This window comes from Pogonomyrmex barbatus, unplaced genomic scaffold (assembly GCF_055798465.1).
Source record: "Pogonomyrmex barbatus isolate J1 unplaced genomic scaffold, ASM5579846v1 scaffold15, whole genome shotgun sequence".
Taxonomy (NCBI): Eukaryota; Metazoa; Arthropoda; class Insecta; order Hymenoptera; family Formicidae; genus Pogonomyrmex; species Pogonomyrmex barbatus.
Window position 1 is genome coordinate 1283543 of NW_028297111.1, and position 24396 is coordinate 1307938.

At 26.9% G+C, this 24396-nt stretch overlaps 2 protein-coding genes across 9 annotated transcripts in view; one reads left to right on the forward strand and one right to left on the reverse strand.

The window, feature by feature from the left end:
* Positions 1 to 128: 128 nt before the first annotated feature.
* The window catches only part of LOC105425468 (HIG1 domain family member 1A, mitochondrial-like), an 81488-nt gene continuing 57220 nt past the window's right edge, over positions 129 to 24396 (reverse strand). Inside the window, exons 1-3 of one of the 4 annotated variants that reach the window (XM_011636260.3) lie at positions 2276 to 2413; positions 1144 to 1283; positions 129 to 425 (exon numbers count right to left, since the gene is read on the reverse strand). In XM_011636260.3, coding sequence (XP_011634562.2) covers positions 238 to 425; positions 1144 to 1234 — 279 coding nt within the window. In that variant the 5' untranslated portion in view covers positions 1235 to 1283; positions 2276 to 2413 and the 3' untranslated portion in view covers positions 129 to 237. Of the gene's footprint in view, positions 426 to 1143; positions 1284 to 2231; positions 2253 to 2275; positions 2414 to 24396 lie in introns of those variants that run through there. The other 3 variants (XM_011636261.3, XM_025217860.2, XM_089073555.1) reach the window with 3 other exon arrangements.
* LOC105425467 (bifunctional FAD diphosphatase/FAD synthase) lies at positions 2859 to 9356 on the forward strand. Of its 5 annotated transcripts, none has more exons than XM_089073552.1 (9): positions 2859 to 3265; positions 3899 to 3942; positions 4018 to 4112; positions 4189 to 4327; positions 4400 to 4656; positions 4746 to 4888; positions 5537 to 5740; positions 5828 to 6016; positions 6148 to 6807. In XM_089073552.1, the coding sequence occupies exons 1-9, from the start codon at positions 3225 to 3227 to the stop codon at positions 6395 to 6397; spliced, it is 1362 nt and encodes a 453-aa protein (XP_088929678.1). In that variant the 5' UTR covers positions 2859 to 3224; the 3' UTR covers positions 6398 to 6807. The 5 variants fall into 5 exon arrangements, with proteins under 5 accessions (XP_088929678.1, XP_088929675.1, XP_088929676.1 ...); XM_089073549.1 differs by having other exon boundaries at positions 2860 to 3942; positions 6148 to 6406; positions 6713 to 9356; XM_089073550.1 differs by having other exon boundaries at positions 2860 to 3265; positions 3803 to 3942.

Genomic DNA, 24396 nt, shown 5'->3' on the forward strand with positions numbered 1-24396 from the left:
ATCCGTTGCAACATCGCAATACAATTTGAGTCTATTAATAAACATTAAATAATATGTTCTCTTATTATTAGCTCTAAGAATATATTTTAAATAAATTTAATAACATCATTAGAAATGGATTTGATGAATTCCTCTGAATAAACCATTTATATTACATGTTTACATAAATTGTTATTACATAATTTTTTCTACATACATAATAAGATATTTTTATAAGCAATTAAACTATAACCCACATTATGGTTCTGTCTCATCATGTAAGATGTGCTTCCTTATCATATGATATCCCATTCCTATTGTTAAGCAAGCTATTGCTGTTCCTTGTGCGGCAACTCGAAGTTGTATCAAATATAATTGTGTAGATATCTTTCTCTTCTTGAAAGCATAGGCCCCATAACCACAGATGCCTGCTAAACTTATCAAACCTATTTATAAAACAAATATAATAATTATATTAATCATGTTAATCATATTAAGGCATCTGAGAGCTACTCAATTAAGAACTTCATGTTGACATAGCGACGTACCATCGCGATGAAAATAGAAGCTCATTCATCCTTGTTAATCTTTATATAAGTGACATGCGGACAATGAAATTTTTTATTGTAGCTATTTTCGTTATTATGTGCTTAATCATGAAGATGTGACTTGTTTCTTACTTACCAGATTTGTAAAAATGGGCGGCAGGTAGCTAAAATTATCTTTGCACATTGTGGCTGTGTTTGAGGAGTGCGCTATTAGCACTATCACATCATTTCATCTTTATTGCTCATTATATGTATATTAAAGATAGAATGATGCGATAGTTCTAATAGCGCGCTCCCCGAACTCAGTCTATATACAAAAGCATTTTTTCCACTTCTTTCAACTGTCAAATCGTGTATTTTCCACCTCAACACTTCACGTGTCTTTTATAACTATTTATTAACTAGGATAGCAGCCGCCCATTTTCACTCTTAAAGTCATATCAGGTGTTATTTTAGTCAAATATCTCTTTATTTACAAAATTACGGCAATAAATTTTATTGCATCATTTCTCGCCTATGACATCACGATTCCAATATAGCCGTGGTGACTACGCAGCCTTAATCATAACTTATAACAAAATATTAACGTATTTGTGTTTTATGTCGAGTTACATACTTGCAATAAGAAATGGTGACTTTCGACCTTTTTCCAGTAATCTCTCAGACAATGTTTGATCTACTATTGTGTCATCATTAGGGGTGGCCATTTATGAACAAAATAATTGTAACTATTTGGTAGAATCTGCTAATCTCTATCTGAAAATTTTTAATCTTAGCATAAATAATTTTGATTCAACCTTTTATAAATATTGCATACAGATTAAAAATTTTGAAATTGATATAAATTGTTTTAAAAAAAGTCTATAGATAATTCTTATAAATTTTATTTACAAAGTTATTATCTATTTTAGAAAGTTTTATATATATATATATATATATATATTTCATTAATTTAATAATTATGAATTACAAAATTATAAAAATTATATAACTGTATATATATCTATATACATCTTATCTGTTATATGTCTATATATTTGTGTGTTGAAATAATAATTAATAAGTAATCATAAACTACTATTCAAAGCAAGATTGCTTATATTACATCATAACTATTAATTATTTCTGATAATTAGATCTCTCTCTTTCTCTTATCATTTTACTTAAATTTATATATTTTCTATAAATGTCAAACATAAAAGTTTACAATGCTGTTGAAAGATAAGCAAAATTAATATTTTCATTATATTTATCACAAGATATGATTATTGATTTTAACTACATCTGCTCGTCTGGTTCAAGGTTGTGAAATGACAGATAACTCCATCATTCAATTTTCGTTACACGTTTTTCTTGATATTAACAAAAAATTAATCCTCTGTATATTTTATAATCATTAATGCCAATAAAAAATAGATTAAAAATGACATTTAATTTTAATAACTAATCACTTTTATTATGCTCATTATAATGTTACTTTGACATCTAACCTAAATTTTTATAAACTTATTAGAAAGCATGATAAAATCACAATACAGATATAAATTTATTTAGTTCTATATCACACTTATTAAACTGAATTGCATATCTTTTCTTATTTCTTAATTTCTAAATTATACATAATGACTAAATTATATATTCTTCTACTTTATCATTTAATAACGAGTTTCTGATAATTTCATTTGTAAAAGAAATATTCTGTACGTGTATGGAAGCGCAAGTCGAGCATTTCAACAAATTTCCCTCACCTTTGTACTTTTTCTATCGGTAATAACCCTTGGTTCCAAGCATAAAACATACACACATCACCTGTATCCTGTATGAGGTAATGACAAATGATAATGTTACACAGATGGTGAACAAGTATATGCTGCGCATCAGATTATACATACATACATTGGCTGCGAATTAGCAGAGAAAGCAGCTTTGCAACTATTATAAAATCTTTGTTATGATTGGTTTTTGCCCTTAGTTCCTCATGGATCTAAATGTATAAACCAATCATATTGAAGAATCTTACACAGTTCCAAAGCTGCTTTCTGTATTGAACGCAACCATTTTGTAATCGTCACTCTAAGGCCTGTTCTACAATCGTGTATCGGTGTCATGGGTCGTGGGCCGTAAGAATGGGCCAATCACAATCAAGTATTCTCCCCATATTCGTCTGTGATTGATCAATTCTTGTGGCTTGCGGCTTGTGACACACGACGCATTGTAGAACAGGGCTAAAGCCTGGACACAATGAAAAGGTATAGGAAACAGAGAATAGCAACAGATTTCGACCAATCAGAAGCTGTGAAAGAATATCGGAGATATTTCTGATAGGTCGAAATCTGTTGCGTATTCCCTATTCCCTGTTCCTGTTATCTGTGTTTTTCATGTGCATCCAGCTTCCTATTCATTTAGTAGAATCATAATAAATAATTTATTTACAAATTTTTACATAAACCTTGGTGAAAATAGTTATTTCTTTTTGCATAATAAAATTTAAAAAATTGAATTGCTTAATATTGTAAAAGTTAATTTTATTCTTTATATTGCTTTTAGGTTAGATTATTTTATAAAATTTGATAAAATATCTGTTGTGCTTGTTATTTGTCAATTTATTTAAAATTTTGATAAGAGAATATACTTAATAATTTAATAAGTGAATAATGATTGCTAGATATATGACATGATATAAATAAGAGAGAAAGAATGAAAATGAGAAGATTAAGGAAAAGAGGAGAAAGGGATTTGTAAGATCACTTGAAGGGATCTTGTTGTTTTTGTGAATATATCTATTTTATTCAACTGCACACCAATTACAATTTGATTAAAACAATAGACAAAATTTGAATTCAAAATACACATTAAATTTAAAATTATTTTAAGATTATTTATACTTATTTCTTTTTATAAAAATAAAAAATAAAAAAATTTTTTATATTCCAAATTTTTGTTTATGTTGCAAAAATAATTAGGCATTAAAGGAAAATATTTGTTAAAATTGCAGATGTAGCAATGAAATACATAAGTAATTAATAATAAATAATTATTTTGCTAACCTTTTAGCTTATAAGCTAATCTGACTTAAAATATTTCTTTTAATAATAATTATCCTTTATGTATTGATTACATAATTGTTATTTTTTTTAACATATGAAAATATGAATGTTTTAAATTAAAATATAAACAGAGATACTACACAATCTAATATGTTAACATTGTACTATTATAAATATTTCCAATGTTTTTTGTAATAAGTTTAATATTAGAAAGATTATATTATGTAGGTATACTTGACAAAAACAAAAAAATTTTGTAACAATGAATTTATATCGGTGTTTTATTCATATTAATGTAAAAAGATTTGCATATTTTTCATCAAGGTGTTATGTAAAAGATGTAAAATATCCTACAGCAGGCATAATTGGTTAGCTATATGTATATTATATATAAATATTTAAAATAGTTATTATATATCCATATATCATCTATAAATTTTTAGTTATTGGAAATGAAATCTTGAAAGCTCAAGTAAAAGATACAAATTCCTATTATGTGTGTAATTTATTATATAAATGTGGTATTAAAGTGAAAAAGGTAAATAATGTAATATTTATCTAATATTTTATAAATTACAATATGCAAAATTATATACCTTTATAACAATATTAAGCAATCTGCTTTGCAGATTTCTGTAATCAGTGACGATATTGAAGAAATTTCAGAAGAAATTAAAAATGCTTCTAATGAATATACTTATGTTATCACATCTGGTGGAATTGGGCCAACACATGATGATGTTACATTTGAAGGTAAATACTATAATAAAATAATAATTATAATATCTTAATATATTGTTGTAATATATTCTAATATATATATAGGTCTTGCCAAAGCATTTAATGATAAGCTGCATTATCATCCAAAACTGATAGAAATAATAAAATATCATTTTGGGATAAATGATGTTTCATCCCCTGCTTTTAAAATGGCTCAGATTCCACAGAAAGCATCTTTAAAGTTTGGTTTAAATACAAATATAAACAAACCAAATATTTATCCATATATTGTAATGGAAAATGTATATGTTTTTCCTGGCTCACCTGTATTTTTTGAGGTATCTTTCCAAAGATTATACGAGGTAAATAACTTAATGAAAAATTAATATCTATTCTTTCATATTAAAATTAAAAAATTGAGTTTTATATATTAATATATTATTTATTTTAGGAATTACTTTCTATGAACAGAAAATTTATAAAGGATGAAGTATTTATTGATGCCAAAGAAGAATCTTTTGCAAATGCTTTATCAACTGTAGCAAAAGAATTTCCCAATGTTTCTTTTGGATCTTATCCAGTGAGTAATTGCAGGTAATACAGAGTAAAGAATTAGGCTTTGAGCATAATGAAGACATAGGAATAAATATTAAATTTTGAAAATAAAAATTAGAAATAGAGAGAGAGAGAGAGAGAGGAGAGAGAGGGAAAAATTAAACGTAACGCAAAATGAAACATGAAAAATGAACATAAGTAATAGATATATAAGATGGAAATATAAGATATAACTATATTTATTTATGTTCATTGTGTGTTACGTTTAATTCGTACTCCTAATTTTTATTTTCAAAATTTAATATTTATTCCTGTTTCTAATTCCTATTCCTGATCCTCCATTGTGCACAGTACCTTATAGCTGCGAAGAGCAAGCTATTAGCGTTATCACATCATTCTATCTTTATTGCTTATTAGATGCTTATTAGATAAATCAAGGATATAATGATGCAATAGCGTTAATAACACGCTCTCCAATACAGCGCATATTGTATAAATACATATGTCAATTTTGTTTTTATATTTTTTATTATATTTTATTATTTTATCAAATAATATAAGATATAAACAAGATTGTAATGTATGTATTTTTCATAAGTTAAAATTTATATTTTAATAATATCTTTAATAGTAAATTATTTTTATTTTGAAAAATTGACAAAGAATAAACAAAAAATATGTGCACAGGTATTTTAAAGCGTTTGTAACTATAGAAAGCAACAACGAAAGTGATACTAAAAGAGCAAAACAAAGATTTTATGAATTGAATCCTGCAAATATCTTCATAAATTTTGATCGGACTCCACATATAAACTGTGTTGCCAAGTATAATAATTTTCTTCAAACTTGCTCACATCGGTCGATTTTTGAGCAATCTCTTGAAAAACTTAGGTAAAGAAGATAAAATATATTAGATTTAATTATTGTTATGCGTTTTAATATTATCAATATTATATTAAATATTAATTTCTGTATTAGACAATTTTATCAGAATCCGGAATATATTTCAATATGTATCGATGGTAGTATAGGATCAAGCATTGTTATTCATCTCGCTCATATATGTAAAACTCAATTGCATTTTGATACCAAATTGCAAGTAGTTTGCTTCAAGAAAAAAGAGATGCCGATTGATATAGAAGAATTTATCAAGGAAATGATTGACAAGTAAAGTATACAAAGTTATCTATTGCCTAAATTATGATTTGAGAAGAATAATTTAAATTAATATTATATATAATAAATATATAATATATATTTGTAATAAATGAAATTTTTAATAAATAAATATTTCTTAGATATAATTTAATAGTATACACCGTGGAAAATACAACTGATAGTAAGATAAATGCAAGCATTTCGCATTTACGGACATTATTAGTTGGAACGATCGAAAAAACTGGCAAAGATAAAGTTAATCTCAATTATGAAAGTTTAAAGTATAATCATATAAATTTAGAAATTTATAATCCTTTGGATAACTGGACGAAGAAAGACGTATGGACTCTTGCTTCATCATTGTATTTACCATATAAATTGCCAATTTGAAGAAAAATGGTAAGAAAAAATTACATTTTAATAATATACTTGTGATATTATTCTATGTTTTGCATTATGTTTTGCATAATGCATGAATGTACTTGAAGAAAGATTACAATAATGATATAAAAATAAATATATGTAGGACGGAACTTGTAATATTTAATACCATGTAGAATATAAAATACTATGTAGAATATAAAAAGTTAATTATGTTAATTCTATGCCGCTAATGTTGTCGCAATGTTGAATTATATAGCGAGGCTAATTCCAAATTCCAAAAAATTTAACGTTCCTGGCTGAATATTGTTTAATATTTTTAAGGATGAATGTAATAGGCGCATATAAAAACAATTTTGTATTGTTTGCGATTTTCAATCATATCTGTTCAACCATTCAAATGGTGAAACTGGAGTGTACATGAAAGAAAGAGATACTGGAAGGAATAGGAGGACTAAGGGCGAGACCGAGGTATCGGTCGAGAGTAGAGCCAAATTACAAGCTCATATTACACATTTTTCAGCTGAAGAAAGCCGGCTGGCTGGAAAGAGAACGTCCTTGTCATTTTCTTTTATTCCTTCACTCGTTTCAGTCTTTTGAAATTTTATTCTGAGTTAAAGTATTTCCACTTTTATCCACTGGAACTTTAAAATGAGAGCGAATAATAATATCGACGTTTTTTTCACTGACTGTGTTTCCGCTATCCTGCAAGTTATATCCATCTATTCCTTCACCAAAGCTTGTATTAAATATTCTATATTATAACATTATTGTAAAATTTTTGTACAACGAAAGTAAAAGAAGTAATTTTTACGAGATATAATTCAAATGATAAACACTAAGATAAATGTATATATGCTTGCACATATGCATGGGACATTGTAAACGTTTAAAAAATGAAGAAAGAGAGGCTGGTAGCCTAGAGATGGAACGAAACGAAACGAAACGAACGTATATTTCCAGAACAAATATTTACGCGAAAGAGGTATAAAAAGAGCGAAAATGTGTTTTCTGTTTGATTTGCGACTGTATTTTTCTTTCCGTCGAACGGTTTTCTCCTCTTCTTCCCTCACCATTGCCGCCATCACTCAGGCAACTATCCAACCACTCACTTACTTTCGACTAGCGCTCCCCTCTTCTGCATGCTCTCTCTCTCGTGGATTCTCCCCTTGGCTAAGGTAGACAGAAGGGTGAAAGAGACAATTCTATAGGCCTACAAACATATCCATATGTACATATGAAGTGAATGTTTCACATGTTTTTGAGTGAGTTTAAAATGAATTATAAATTTTAATATTTAGTTATAAGTTTTAATTATAATTTTTAATATTTGGAATTAATATTTAATATTTGGAATTGCTTTTTTAGTGATGCTAAACAATGTGATATTAGTTTAATTTCCTTCTTTCCATTCGTCATTTTTATCTTGAAATTTTGGATCTCCATATTTTTTATTTTAGTTTAAAAATAAACAATTAAACAATGTATATGAAATATATGTTTTCTTGATACTGTAAAACTTTTAATTTTTATATTTTTTGATTAAAAAATATAGATTATCTATGCATGAACGTTATCTTATATTCATACTTAGATAGCTAAATCTGCAAAAGCAGATTTGCGCTGTATCTACTGTAGATTGTAAGTTTGCTAGCAGAAATACAACAGGATTTGATGACGGAATATGATGACAGGTTGACGGCAGAAATCGAGGATTTCAATGTATTTAAATGAATATATCACAGATCCTCGATTTTCGACCTATCTATATGGACTATTATATATCATAATAATATTTTTTGAGCTTACTTTCTTCCAGATATCTTTTAAAATATCTGGAAATTTATAGGCAGATTGTAATTTTTGTGCATTTTTACATTGCATATTTATATGGATAATTACATCTTGAGATAATTTTACAATTATTATAATATATCATTTTTAATATAAAATATAGAATATTTAATTGTGTACATTGACAAATATTGTGAAGTTGTCAAGAAGTTATGAAATTTCTTTCTTTTAGAATCTGTAATTTGTTCACATGCTGTATATTAAGCTAATTATAAATGGATTACAATCAAGCGTGACATCAAGCTAATTCTATTATTAGATAATCTATTACAAAAAAAAAATACATTGAAATAGATTATACCATGTAAACAATTTATAGATAATTTAGTAGATAATATTCAGATTGTAATTTCTGAATTTAAGATCACGTTGGGCAATAATTAACAGTTACACAATTTGCTTATGTATTATAAATTAATAATATAATAATTTTGATATTGAAATAAAAAATATTTTATGAAATATGAGATTATATTATTTGATGAATTAATATAGTATTTCTAAATTTGTTTTCTAGAAATTTATATGAAACAACGTATCGTTAACACGTATTATTATATAATAATTTATTTTCCGTTTCACGATATAGAGATTATTATACATATTTATTATAAATTACATAATAAATGGTACATAATGGGCAAAATGTTTATCTTATAAATAATGATTACATGTTATGATTAACAATTAGTGAATAAAAATTGATTAATTGTTATATGGAATAATTATAAACTATTAATTAGATAAATATTACTTTAAGTGATTTTTGCTTAAAAATAGTGATGATACGCAAACGAAATTTATATTAGGACATAAACATTTTTATTTGCATGAATGAGAAGCAATTGAGTAAAAGCTGATCCAAGCATTTAGTCAAGTCGAAGGGTTGGCAGTCCGTCGCATACCATGCTGTTATCGATTTCTTCTCGCTGCTCTCATTTCCTCTTTCTATCTATCTTTCTACCAGTCTTTTTCCTTTAAATAATTTAATTGTTTTCTTCGTAATGCCCCATAACTTTGGACTCGTCAATCACTGATGATGTGACTTGTTATGTTTAGGATGTTTCACTTTAAATAACAATTAATTTGAAAATAAAGCATTTTTCGAGAAAAATGTTTGAAGACAAAGTTGTAAAATTTTGAGGGGGCCCTCATGATTATGACAGTGATTTATTCCATGGCAAATGGAACCATTAAGATTTTTTAGAGTTGTCATTTTTTTTAAATGGATTCAAATATTTACATAATGTGATTTCTTTAATTTTTCTGGATAAAAATATTAAGACATTGTTATAAAAGAATTAATAGTTTACGATATATTTTACACTTCATTCTGGCATGTTCTAACATAGAATATAAAATATCTCGTAAATTATTCATCTTTTGATAACCTTATATGCCCAGAATAATAAGATAAATCAATTGATGTAAAGAAGATATAATTGCTTTAAAAAAAAATTATACAATTAGCAATATGCAAATATACTTGTTTTTTTAAAAAGCAATTACATACTTTCTCTATATTAAAATCGAATTCTAAAGATAAAAAATAAATATCTTTTCGTCATATTAACAAACTAAAGATAATTATTTTTAAATCTTTATAATATTGAATCGGCTGCTTCTTATTCGATAACAATCTTAAATTTTCAAGTTACCATATGCAAACAATAATTTTCTTTTCAAATATTTCCATGTTATTGTTGTATTTCAGGAAATAAAAAAATTTGTTCAAGATTTTCAGATTTTATTCTATGTATTACATTGAGCAAAAAATATATGAATATCAGTTTTATTCTCAAATTTAAGAAGTTTGAAATTAAAGAAATTAAAAATGGAGAGAAATTTGAGAAAAAATAAAAGAGATCAATGAAAAGTCTAAAGAAAATTGCTTATATAGTTAAAATATATAGTTAAATATATAGTTAAATATATAGTTATATAGTTAAAAGCGTTCTATAATTATTAAAGTAAATTCTCAAAAATTGTATTTTTCACTTTGATGCGTTTTGCTGTTCGGATAAAATATGCAAAGAGCACATTTTTCTCTACAGTTTTCTCTGCAGTTTCTAATGACTATAGTATGTAAAGTACAAGTAATTTTCTTCGTATTTGCACTTTCATTTATAGTAAACCATATAGTAAATATGGTGTATACGATATAGTATATAGAAAACCATTTTTTATTCACTTTCAAATGTCTACATCTAAAAATGTCAGATTTTTTTATTTCAAATAGTTATAGCTTTTTAATTTTGAAAATAGAACTGAATGTTTATTTGACTTAAATATTTCACTTAAAATACTTTATAGATTAAAATACAGCTTAAAATACTCTAACTCTAACATTTTTAGATTCCTTAAATATTGTTGAGTCTTTATTAAACACTTTGTATATAAATATGCATAAGCTGTATATGTATATTAATAAGTTTTCACATACATATGTACATGCGCACACACATACAGTGTAATAAAATCCTATCTTAAACCAACTTAATATTATTTTATGATTTTAATTTATGTAGATATTCATACACATATACTCACACACAGATTCACTATTTTCTTGAAGTCTAAAATATATTCGAACATATTATAAAAAATGTCAATGGATATCTTGTATCTTTCTTTTATAAAGAGTTAAATTACGCAAGAGTTAAATTATCATAAAATTTAATTCTTTAGTAAAAAAAGGAAACAAATAGGAAACATTCTGTGTAACTTATTAAGATAGCTTAGAATGTATTCTGTAAATTGGTTGAGTTTTACATTTTGATTTATTTTTATTGCTATCTCATTATGCATTAATCTAAAAGAAGGCAAAACAAAAAAACACTATTATACAGAGTGCCTCTCTCTTTTTATTAAATATTACATATATTTATTAAATATTACATATATTTATTAAATATTACATATTTTAGACATTATAATTAAAGATGGCCACTTTTTGTAGTCGCACGGTATCTCGATGAATCAATAACTCATCATCGTGTCGTTGAAACACAGCATTAATCATCTCAAAATCCATATTTAAATTTTGTTTAACCCACCTTTATTAAAATATGCAATGATATGAGAGATGCGATTTTATTGCTCCGGGAGTTGAAGCAGATTTCGGAAATGGAAAAAAAAAGACATGTCGTTGTAAGGGGGAAAAAAAGAAGAAGAAGAAGAAGAAGAAGAAGAAGAAGAAGCGAAAGAGGGAAAGAAGATATCGAAAAGAACAAAAGATCCGGGTCAGGGGTGGTGGCTGTCGCGAGCGGCAGTGAAGTAGTGGTGAGACGGCGTGGCGAGACGAGGCGAGACGAGGGTGAGGGACGACGGTGACGACGATGGTCGCGTGCTGGTCGCGTGCCGGAGGCGGAGCCAAGCTCCACCGCTCCGCGTGCCACCCCCAACTCTACAACCTGCGATCCTTTGCCCCGCCACTACACCCTCCGGTGTGCTCCCTCGTCGGTTATTGATTCCCCCGGGTAGCTACCCCCATAGGGTGCTAAAGTGGAATGAGTAGGACGTAGTGGGTAGAGATGAAGTGGCACGCTCCGTGAAAGATACGGAAACAACGGGATATCTTGAAATTGCAACAATCGCTAGTCATGGTGATTACTTTTTTGAGTACTTCCTCTCCCTCCCTTCCGCCAATCTCGCTTTATCTTTTCTCTCTTTACGAGACGGAGATAGAAATACTTTGTGAGTAATAAAAAGAGAGAGAGAGAGAGAGAGAGAGAGAGAGAGAGAGAGAGAGAGAGAGAGAGAGGGAGGGAGGGAGGGAGGGAGGGATACTGAATCTTAATTTTTGCAGCTTCGGATCACTTGTTTAAAATCTAGTTTATTGTCTTTTAACATATCTTTTCTGTTACGAATGTTTGTTCTTCTCTTATATATCGCGCATTATAGATATAGAGATAGATATTCATCTATGCACTTGATAATTTCATAGCGATCAATACGAATACGCTAATAAAACACGCGAAGAGAATACAAATGAGTAAAATTCACAGATAGCACAGAAGAAAAATACTTGAATAATCATTTTTATGTATAATATCGTTTCCAATCTTCTGAACAAGATCCAACAATATCAACGTTATATTGTATTACAGCCAATATAACGAAGAAAAAAAGAACATGAAGGAAAAAAATGTAGAAAAAAGAACATATCTACGTAGTAAATGTTAAGTAGTGTTCTGAAAATGGAAATAATTTGTGCTGTAATTCTCTCTCAATCGACCTCATTTCATTATCATTTCAGCATTTTTTTCTTTTCAACAGTAACTTTCCTTATATTTCGCAGTATTACATTAAATTTCATAAGGAAAATTATGATCCATTTTAAAATATGGTCAATAATTTTTCAATAACTTTCGTTTCACTTTTCATCCATTTCATATCATATATATTATCATACATGTTCTTATGAAATTCAATGCAATATTATGAAATATAAGGTATGTATTTTTACGTGTGTCTCCCATTCTTTTACATATTTTCCGCTTTTCCTCTGGTTTTTCTGCTTTTACTCATGTTTTCTCTCTTTTTTTTTTATTATTCTCTTTTTATTTGCTACGGTATGCTTTCTTACTATCTGCCACAGTCACTGTCGCGTCAAAGACCTTCCCTTCATAACGTTTACTCTTTTTTATAACTTTATTTTCTTTCTATCAATATGATTTTCTTCAAGTCTACTTTTTTTGTATTGCTATTCTTTTATTTCTTCTGAAGTAATATATTTTCCATTTCTCATTCTCTTTTATCTCAATACTTCTTTATCGATTTTTAGTTATTCAAGAGACAATCAAGAAATAAAAAAAAAAACTAATCAAACCAAGCAATCAAATATTTCGTGTCAAAAATATTCAAATAATAATAAACACGAATACGTAAAATACATATCTCTTATAATTTAAATATTTTATTACAATACTAATGCATTAAGTAATGTTGAGTAGAATTAAGATGTGCTTCACCTTAATTGAAATATTTTGTTGAAATTCTTCCACTATTGACCTCATTTCATTATTATTCCATCAATGTATGCAATTTTCAATAAATTTCATATAATATTTTAATAAGTTTCAATAGTACTTTTTAATTTCTTTTGTCATATTTCATAGTACAAAATCTCATAAAGACAAGTATGATACACTATGAATCGATAAAAAGTGAAACAAAAGTTATTAAAAAATTACTGAATATATTTCAAAATGAGTTATAATTTTCCTTATGAAATTTAATGTAATACTGTGAAATATAAGGAAAATTAATGTGTTTCTTGAAAACTAATAAAAAATTTTGAAATAATAATAAAATAGCGTTAATTGAGAGAAAAGAGAGAATTTTAGAAACCAAATGTTTCTATCAGACCATTACTTAGCATTTAAAATATAAATGTTGTGTACTTCTTTTATATGTTTTTCTTCATTGTCTTGTTAGACTTTGTTCAGGAGAAGAGTAAAAACAGTATTATATATAAAAATGATTATCCGAGTACTTTTTTTCTGCAGCTATCTGTGAATTTTACTCATTTGTATTCTATTCATATTTAGTATTCATTGATCATTATGAAATTGTCAATTAAGTTCATAGATGAATATTTTTCTTATATTGTGCAATATAGAAGAATAAATATTTTTAACAGATAAGATAAGTTAAAAAATAATAAACTAAACTATATTTTAAGTAACTTATTCAAAGCTTATTAGTAACTTATTCAAAGCTGTAAAAATTAAGATTTAGTATTTTCTTCTCTTTATTACTTACAAGATATTTGTATCTCCATCTCATAAAAGGAGGAAAGATAAAACGAGATAGGAACAAACAAGATCGAAGGGATGGAGTAAATAGGTAGATAGATAGTTATGGTAAGATATAGCGAGGGTGAAAAAAGAGGGTGAATTGGTAAAGGGTTTGTTAGAGATAGTTACAATGTGAATAGGACATGCAAGAAGAGTGATGGATACACGAAAATTATGAAAAACTATTACTAGACAATATTATGATAGCCTTAGACATCTTAAAGACATTTAAAAGACGTTTCAAACTTTTATAAGACATGTTATAAAATTATCAGAAAGACGTCATTATGACTTCTTTAAGACTCTTACGATTCGACTCTTACGTTTATGACGATTTTGAAATGTCTTACGGAAGTTTGAAATGACTTTTTGACATTCCGTGACAAAACAAAAATCAATTATATCAAAACAATATTAACAAGAAAAACAAGAGACAGCAATTAATATTGCTGGATAAAGTGATATATCAATTATTTAGTATTTATTTAATTTTATCGGAAGAAAGAAAAAGATTCTTTAAGATGATTTGTAGAAATCTCATTAAAATCTTTTAAAAATGATATCAAAAAGTTCGTTCTGTAAGATGTCTTTAAAAAGATCTCATCATGATATTATAGATGTTATATATTGTTAACAATTAATATAATAAGGTCTCTAATGTAATTACTAATACATAATCTATAAGATTTATAATGATCATCTTATGATATCATTACTTTTACAGAAAAAAATAAATTACTTGAAAGAATGTTTTGTCGTCAAAAAATATATTATTCCATTTAAAAAAATGGCGATTATAAAAAGATTATCGATAATAGCTTCGTTCTGCGAATTAATCAATAATCGTAATATGATATTATCTACAAAACATAGCGTTATATTTCTTCAATGTTTCTGAAATATTATCGTATTTTTTCTGTTATCATGTGGCAATTTTATATATCTTTGTTTCTGCCACATTGCATTATAATCTAATGTTATAATATGTTATTGCAACATTGTTGTAACATTTGGAATGATCTATATGGAAATGTAATTATATTTTGTTATTTTTATAATATTGTGTTTCGAAAAATATGAACAAGAAACCAAAAATCTTCTCAATGTCGTAATTTAAATATATTACATTTAAGTTTATTTTTACGAACGTGAATGTAAAAATAATTCATGTGTAAAAAATTATTTCAAAAGAATTGTTACTTTTTTATGATGAAAAATTGCCTTTTTTCAACTTTCTTTTTGTTTTCCTTCTCTATCTCGTCTCTCCTTTTTTTCCATACTCTTCCTTTCTTTTCCTTACATTTTTTCCTCTCTTTTTATATCTTTTATTTCTCTTATCTTTGTATTATTTTAAATTTAATTTATGTCTTTTATATCTTTTATTTCATTTTTCATATCTAATTTTACAATCTTCTATTGTATTGTCAGATGCACTATATTGCTTACTGGTTGATAAAATACTTCGAAAAATTAAAAAAATTAAAAATTTGAAATGTGCTCACATGAAATGAATATTCAAACGATATACTAATCGATTTTATTTAATTTATATTATATATATAATGTATAAAACTATGTGATTTTAAATTTTTATATATCTATAAATTTAAGTATAAGAAGCAGTAAAGAGTTCATATTACATGAATTGCATAATTTTGTCATTCTACTAATTATTATTATATATATAAAACGTGCAAAAAATAAGTTGAAATCTCTGAATGTCTTAAAAACAATACATTTATTTGTTTAAATAAATTAAATTTATTATAATTTTGTTTAAACAAGTAAAGCCCATAAAAAATAACATTGAGGATAAATCATGTGATCATGATCATGTGACCCTCTTTTATAGGGAGGGAAGAAGAGATAATCTATTTCATAAATTTGATTATCGATTTATTAAAGGGAATAAATTTAGCTATAGCTTTGAACTGTTGCGTTTTAGAAGTAACGCCGTATAGTTTGCGATATAAGCGACTATGACGAATTTGTGGATGTAAATTTAATAAAACGGATTATTTAAACACCGAAGATCTAACTCACCGAGTAACGGCTTTCCTGATTTGTTCTTACTTCGTTTGATTTTTCTAAAATAAACGTTGTTTTCGAAATTGTAGAAGTACTGGAACATTTTTTCAATTATTTATAATTTTTTTACTTTCATCTAATTTCTGTTTCTATTATTTATTTACAAATCATGAATCTTCGAATCGTGTAGCGCATGTCGTGTATTCACTGTCACGTACAACGATATATATAATATATGATATATCATGTATCATTGAAAAGAGAACGCAATTCGTTAGATGGAAACGACTTTGCTAGCGGCAGTCGACGTTGTTAAATGTAATTTATAGGAAACTTTTACGAAATAGCGCCATAAAGGGAAGTGGGTCAGAGCTTCTTTCGATTGTAAAGATACACTGGCTGACGTAATAGCATTCCATATAAGAAAAGGAAGCTATAGTGCTATAGAATATATTCATAAATTAATGGAAATGATAAACGATAATCGTTGTTGTTGCACATTATAGGAATTTTTCCAATTTTGCACTTTGTAGATTAAATATTGTCAAGATATGAAAAACTATACTTTTAAAAAAGCCATTAAGTTTGTTACTTAAATTTATTGTTATCTCTTTTCCGCAATTCCAATTGCTTTTCTCATTACAGTTATTTCGTGAATGGTTATTATTATTATTATTAATAGCCCATTTTGACAGTTTGTATATCTATCATACACATATTATACATAACTGTCATTATCGTAATAAGATTTCAAGTTATATGAAAATATTTTATTTCGTATTTCCTTTGGAATATTTCATGACTGATTAAATATTGAAGATGTATGTTTGATGTAAGACGAAGATATAATATAAATAAATTTTCTTCGTGTCGTTAGGACAACTACTAATCTGAAGAAGATGCGCATACATAGTTGCAATAATTAATAAACTAGTAAAATTTGTTTGAATTTTATATTTAATTAAAAAATATGTGATGTTAGAGAATAAACAGCGTGCACACAGCTAATGTTTAGTCTCTCTTTCTCTCTCTAAAAAAACATGTTATCAAAATGTCGAGTACGAAATGTCGAATCGAAGAGTTGAAGCCTCTTTTCCGCAATGCTGATTAGTTCCTTTACTGCGTTCCTTTACTTTGGCTGTCATCACAAAAATCGCGTATTTTAATAGTTAATTTTATTTAATAGGGTGTGTCGATGAACGCCTTTCTTTTCCTTCAATTTCAAATTGCTTGAGTGTTTATCATCAGTGTTATTGGCGTCTGGTCTTGTAAAAGTAGAGAGTAAGATCCTTCCGCGAATATCCCGCAAAGAGGAAGAGTGTGATGCGTCGTTGATCATCATCGTAATCGTGTCGCGTTGTCGTCCATCGTTAAAGTGTCATCGTGAAAACAGAATCGTTGGAGGTTGGTTGGACAACGCCGCGTAGGCATTTTCTTTCGGGAAATACGAAGCGAGAAATTGAGCGATAGACGCCGTTGTTGGAACGACAGGCAACGATGTCGGGATAGCAGGGTGAAGTCGCTCTTCTGCAATAAAGCCCTGCTGAAGGACGAGCATGGGCAAGGCTTCTCTGACACTGTCCTTGTGGTGAGCAAGGAGTAAAAACGTGGAGGAAGTGCCGAATAAGGACTGAGAGATCACGATGTCGGATGAACGTCACGTCATAGAAGCAGATGCCGACGGATATAATCATGTGAATCATGTTAGAGAGTGTTATCTTGTTCAAGATAATTAAATACTCATCACTTCTTGGAAAATTTAATTCTTTATTCGTGCCTCCTTCTAAGCCTATTTAGATTTATAAACTAAAAAAGCAGTATGTAATTATGATAACTTGACGTTTGCATTTAACTATTGTTTCTTTTTCTTCCTGTATAAGATTGTATCTTGTACAAATTTTTGAATTCAAAATGTAATGACTGTGTGATAGTTTCTCGTAAAAAAGAATAACGGTAGAGAGAAATGGCTCGGCTCTAGGCGGTTTATGAACTTGCTTGAATGTTTTGTTTTAAGGTCCAAAGGCAAGACTCTGACTTTTAGAATAAAAGAGATAGTGGTGGAGATAGAGTTTGTATGAAAACTACGGATTACCAGACAATTACACAAATAGTTCCTTCTTAATTCCTTCCTTAATTGTAAAGAATTGAATAGCATTATAGTGTTGATACATGTTTAGATGCTAGCATGTTCACAAGATTAATCGACGCTATATTTTTCAACGAACAATGAATGGATCACGCTGAAAATGATATAGTAGCACGTTGATAATTCATGAATATGTTATATATAACAATGAAACAAAGTAGTAATTGTTTTTGAAATAGAAGAGAGTTAAATTTTTTTTCAAGTATCATTTGTTATAAATTTTACATATATATATATATATATATATATATAATATTATAATATAAATTTTAATATATTATGATATAGATGAATTAATAATTCAATACTAATTATATATTATATATTATTATTGCGTTATTAACTCTATTTTTAAATAAATTTTTATATAAAATTGATATTTTGTATTATCCTGTTTATAATTATAAAAATTTAAATAATTTTCCTGCCGAGATAATTTTTATAAAATTAATATTGCAATTAATTCACGTACCATGCTCAATACATTTCATTTCGTTCTATTACTTCGTGCTTATTTCATTTCCTCAGTTTCTTTCTCGTTCCCATCTCAGTTCCCATCTCAGTTTTCTTTTTATGACACAATTTATTCCATTTTTCTTAGAATATATATGTTTTGTATTCTCTCTCTTCCCTGTTCATTATCTTTCTCTCTATAACTTTGTTTCCATCTATATTAATAATGGAAAAGACCAATAATAATGAAAAATAAGAAGAAGAGCATAATAAATATAAACGAGATTATGTAAATACTGAGTATTTATGTAAAGTGTGAAGGAAAAATTTATAAAAAGAATTAAATCAATTGTTAAAACGTAATTTTTTAATTTTTAATAATAGGACTTTACAAAAGATATCTTAAAAATGTCTAAGATTTTTTGAAAAGACGTCTGAACATAATCTTCATAAGATATTTTTAGGGACTTGTAATTATTACATAATTATTACATTATTGATCTCACATTTACTAATTAAAATATTAAATGGCAACCAATTTGAATGTAACATAACTTATAAAAATATTCCTCTGTTTGTTAGATTTGATATGTCTGATACTGATTATTCTTTGGCGTCACACAACATAATTTACATGCGTGCGTGTCTGTGTGTGTGTGTGTGTGTGTGTGTGTGTGTGTGTGTGTGTGTGTAAAATGTAATAGATAAAATGTAATACACATTATATATACAAGGTATCCCATTTTATTTTAAACAGTCAAATATGTGGAAATCACGAGATTATAGAAAAAAATATTTCATATAAAAATTATAAAGAGTTACATGATTATGATATTGATTTATTTGCAGACTATATCAAGATTTTTTATAATCGTCATTTTTTTTAATGGAATCATACATTTTTGTTATATAAAATGATTTCTCTAATTATTCTGGATACAAAAAAATGGATATTAAAAATACAAATATATATTAATATATACATATTGTAATATGTATAGTATATTATATTATACATATTACATAGTACATATATAATAATATGTATAATATGTATAATATATTTTTTTAAAGATAAAATATGTATAAAAGATAAAAGTATATATCATTAATAAGATAATGTAAATATCAAATTGTCAGTACATTGACTTATTAAGTAACATCAGCTTTTCTTTCGTGTTCTTCTTCTTGTTAATACATTTTCATAATTAACTTTTATTTTATCACATAAAATATCTAAAAATAATCCCAAATAAAACGCTTTTTAGATGTCTAAAGAATATCATAAATGGGGTCATAATACATTTTTAAGACGTCGTAAAGATGTCTTTCTGACTTTATGAGATATTTCAAGAATTTTTAGGACGTTTCTTAGATGAGATATAATATTTTCTGAGTAATCTTAATCTAGCTTATTATACACTTATAATTAATGAAAATGCTTGAAAAAGAATATATTTGCTGCAATTAATATTCGAAATATGTTTTTAATTTAATACGCTCAACTTATTCTTCATTATTTACTTGGAAATGGATATTGATTAATAAAGAGATTAATGTCAATTTAACTAAATCTAATAACTCAACTTAATAACTAATCAATTAAAAATTCAAAACATTTTACGTTGTAAAAGAAAAGAAAATTTTCAATTTTTGAAGTTAGTAACAGGTATTTTGGCCTTGCCTGTGATATGATAGCCAAAATACAGGCAATCGAATCTTCGAAAAGCTGATCAAGTTACGGCACAAGACCGTCAGGTGGTAAGCAGGACTTCCACCTAATCTTTTTTTCTCTTATTTTACTGTCTGCTTCTTTTCACTTCATATCGAATTTTGCTTTTTTTTTTTTATATGTCCTAGCTCATATAACCATATCGTATTTACCGTACCTGTTTTTATCCTTTTCGATAATTTCAACGCATGTATGTACAAAAGATTATAGAAAGTCAATTATTATTAATATGTTTGTTTTATTATTACGAATATTACGAATATTATTAATACGAATATTTACGAATTAAAATTTGTGAATGAATTTCTACTATTTTACGTTTTCGCTAATATTTATGATTCTTGTGATTTTTCATGTTATTTCTCTAGAGATTTACGTTATGTCTGAAAGATACGTATTCCATTTGCCTTTTTTTTCAAGCAATATATTTTCATTTTGTTTTTATTTAATTTTTCACGGATATATACGTTCTTATATATGATATGTTTGTCTTGACATCTCTTCTTATTCTTAGTTTGTCTGTTATTTATCATAATCAAGGCAAGTATTTCTTTCAAAACAGTCGCAATATTATTGACTGATGATCTAATTTAAAAACAATATTATTTACGTATTGTTAGTAATCACGTAAATCACGGAAATCGTGTACAGACCGAATATTATCGAACATTATACTTTAATGAGAAAATTCAATTATGGAAACGAACTTGTAAATCGAGTTAAAGCCATCTCTCAAAATTTGATTGCTATATTGGATATTTATGAATCAAATTTAGTTTTGATTTATGCACCATGGAAAAGAAGATAGCTATAAATTTTTTAAACTGTTAATGACAACAACATGCATTCAAGTCAAATAATTGACTTCAATGGATGAAAAAAAGGATTTAATGCAAAAGCAGAATTGAAAAATATTTAATAATGCGATATTTGATATTTTTATACTCATGTATACTCATGTACGCACATATATATATGCACGCGTGCACCCCCCCCCCCCCACACACACACACATTTGCATGGACACACATATGCATGAAAATGTAAGTATGGGGAAAAGAGGAAAGAAACGGTTAGGGAAAGATAGAAATTTTAAAAAAGAAGCAATGACCATCTTATAATGACCATCGAGTTCGAGAAATACTCAACAACACGTTTTCTGGATAGGAAGAGAAAGTAGGATATCTTTCCCACCAAAGTCTCTCTAGATTTTTTCTTATGAGGGCTTTATAAAAGATAAGATGTATCGATAAGAACGTACTACTCTTGATAAAATAAATGTTTGGATCACGGATGCTTATCTAAATTACTAAGGCAATTTTTAAGAGAGTGAAACTATTCAGGGACTGGAAAAAACCAATACATTAATGTCTAAGGTAGTCTGTTAAATATAGAAGATAAAGAACATTAGAACTATAGAAGAACTATAGAAGATAAAGAACATTCTGGACGTTCAACGGAAGGAAGACGATTGTTTTTCGATTTTTAATGAACGATTGTAAATGATCTTAAATGACCTTAGAAGACTAACACATCATAGATCAATGAATCCATCCTGAAGTAGGATGGATTCATTGATCTATGATGTGTTAGTCTTCTAAGGTCATTTAAGATCATTCCCAATATGCCTAACTAGAAAAAAATATTGTTTCATTTAAAAAAAATAACAAAGATAATTTTAAAATCTCAAGAAGGCCTACACTTAAAAGAATATATGTCCATCATAAAATGTCCCTTTTAAAACAAAATAGATTTTAACTTGAAACATTATTTTGAAGAATGACTAGTTCGAAAGATAATCGCTTAGAAATATAATGGAATTATAATGAGTCATTTTATATATATATATATATATATATATATATGTATATATATATATATTGTTCGTAAATATTATCACTGTCATTATTAAAAAAATAACTAGTTTTGTTATTAAATGAACCATGGAGAAAATGGTTCAAAAATGGCATATTGATTTTAATTTTTTTTTATAATCATATATTTAGATTGGCATTATGGATGGCAGATGGATGGACATTACAACAATTAGAAAATAATGCATTTTTTGTTGATGAAATATTGCTTATTGACAAATCAACAATTATTTTATAAATCAATGTTCGAAATTTACATTGTATTGAATGAGAACCTTGATTAGTTACGACAGTACTTACCAGATGTATAATTTTCGACCGATTTTCGTAGTGGATGCATATCGTCTCCTCTTACTTATCGAACTCATCGTAACGAGTCAACAGACGGTCGGTGCTAACCATAAGTCACGTGATATTTTACTTCAAGAGTGATGTGTTATCTTAAGCGCAAACACTTATACTCTTCTGATTATGGTGTCAAAGGCGTCATTGAAAATTTGTTATTTCTATCATATTTCATTAATAATTAAAAAAAAAAACCAAAATCATTTATTATTACAATTAATTAAAATACCTTTACTAAAAAAAAATAAAATCTTTTAAAATCCTTATTAATTTATTTAAAATTTTGGTGTACTTTTCATTGTATTCGTATATATTTAATTATTTCCATTTGTATTTCGTAATAATAAATCAGATATGATTTGACGTCATAATTAAAGAGTTTTCCTAAATAGAGAAAACCAAGTATTTTTGATGGAAGAATGTGTGTATATAAAGGAATCGGAAAATAATAAAGAGGATAATAATAAAAATTAAAATAATTTAATTAAAAAAAGATTTAATATCAAAATTTGACACTGCTAGATCAAAACTAATAAGAATAAATACATAAATTTAAATATGTATGCGATGCGTGTATCTGCATGTGTATGTATGTGGAGTATAAGAGCAGTTTGATGTAACAAATTAAGATTAAAAATCTATAAAATAAAATTTTAAAAGTTTTAAAATCCATAAAATAATTTATAAAATGAAAGGAAAAAAAATGGATTAGAGTTAATGTAAATTTTTAAATTTATAAATTAATTTAGATAAAAGTAAAATCATTATAATATTATCATTAGAGAATAAACTTTAGTTTCTAAATTAGAAACATTACTTGTCTTCATTATTTATTTTAAGATTTTTATCGTGCAAATTTTGTTACTATACTAACTATACGCTATATAATTACAATAATAATTGTAGGGGGAATGATAGGATATTATATTAAGGAGTGTTGACTCAGGTCAAGTGGCAATTAAGACAGTTAATTAGAAGTAATCGAAACGAAGGAGGTTATTAATAGTCATCAATAAGTATGATTATAAAGTTGCTTTTAATAAAAATTGTGTCAAGATAAATTTACTGTCCAACTTTCTGAACTTTCCTTTCATTTAGAATTCCTATTCTTAAGGCAGATCATAATTCATTTTATTGCATTATGGGTATAATAATATTCGTTCATTTATTAAAAATATACTCGATTTTTCTTTTTCAGGAGAATTTTTTATGGAAATGTTTCTGTCGAAATATCATATAAATATATCATATTCATAACACCGTGTAACAAAAAGAATTTTTTTGCGTACGAAAAAAATCGATATATTCATGAAAGTAGAAACGAAATCTAGCATAGAAATCGTCTCGTTCCGCGAAATTATTTATGTTTCTTAATGCATATTTCAAGCTTAAATGTCATTTGCAATCGTGACACAAGATGAAATTTTGCGATTGTTTAAAAATTATGTAAAATTGATCGCTGAAATCCAAAATGATAAAATTAAAGCGATTGGAGCAAAGCAAATTTGTAAAAGTGTGAAACAGCAGAGGTAGTATGAAGATATGAATATACATAAATGCATGATTGTATGAAAAAAAACGTGAATATGTGAAATTGTGAGGATGTATAAGATGCAAACGATGTGATTGTATAGATGTGTAGATATGTGTGAAGCTTCAGATATGTAGATATGTGAAAATGTGAATATGTTTATAGTTAACGCAAAAATCAAAAATTGCACATTGCAATTGCACATCATCATCAAAGTTTTCTACTAATGCTGAAGCAACTCTAT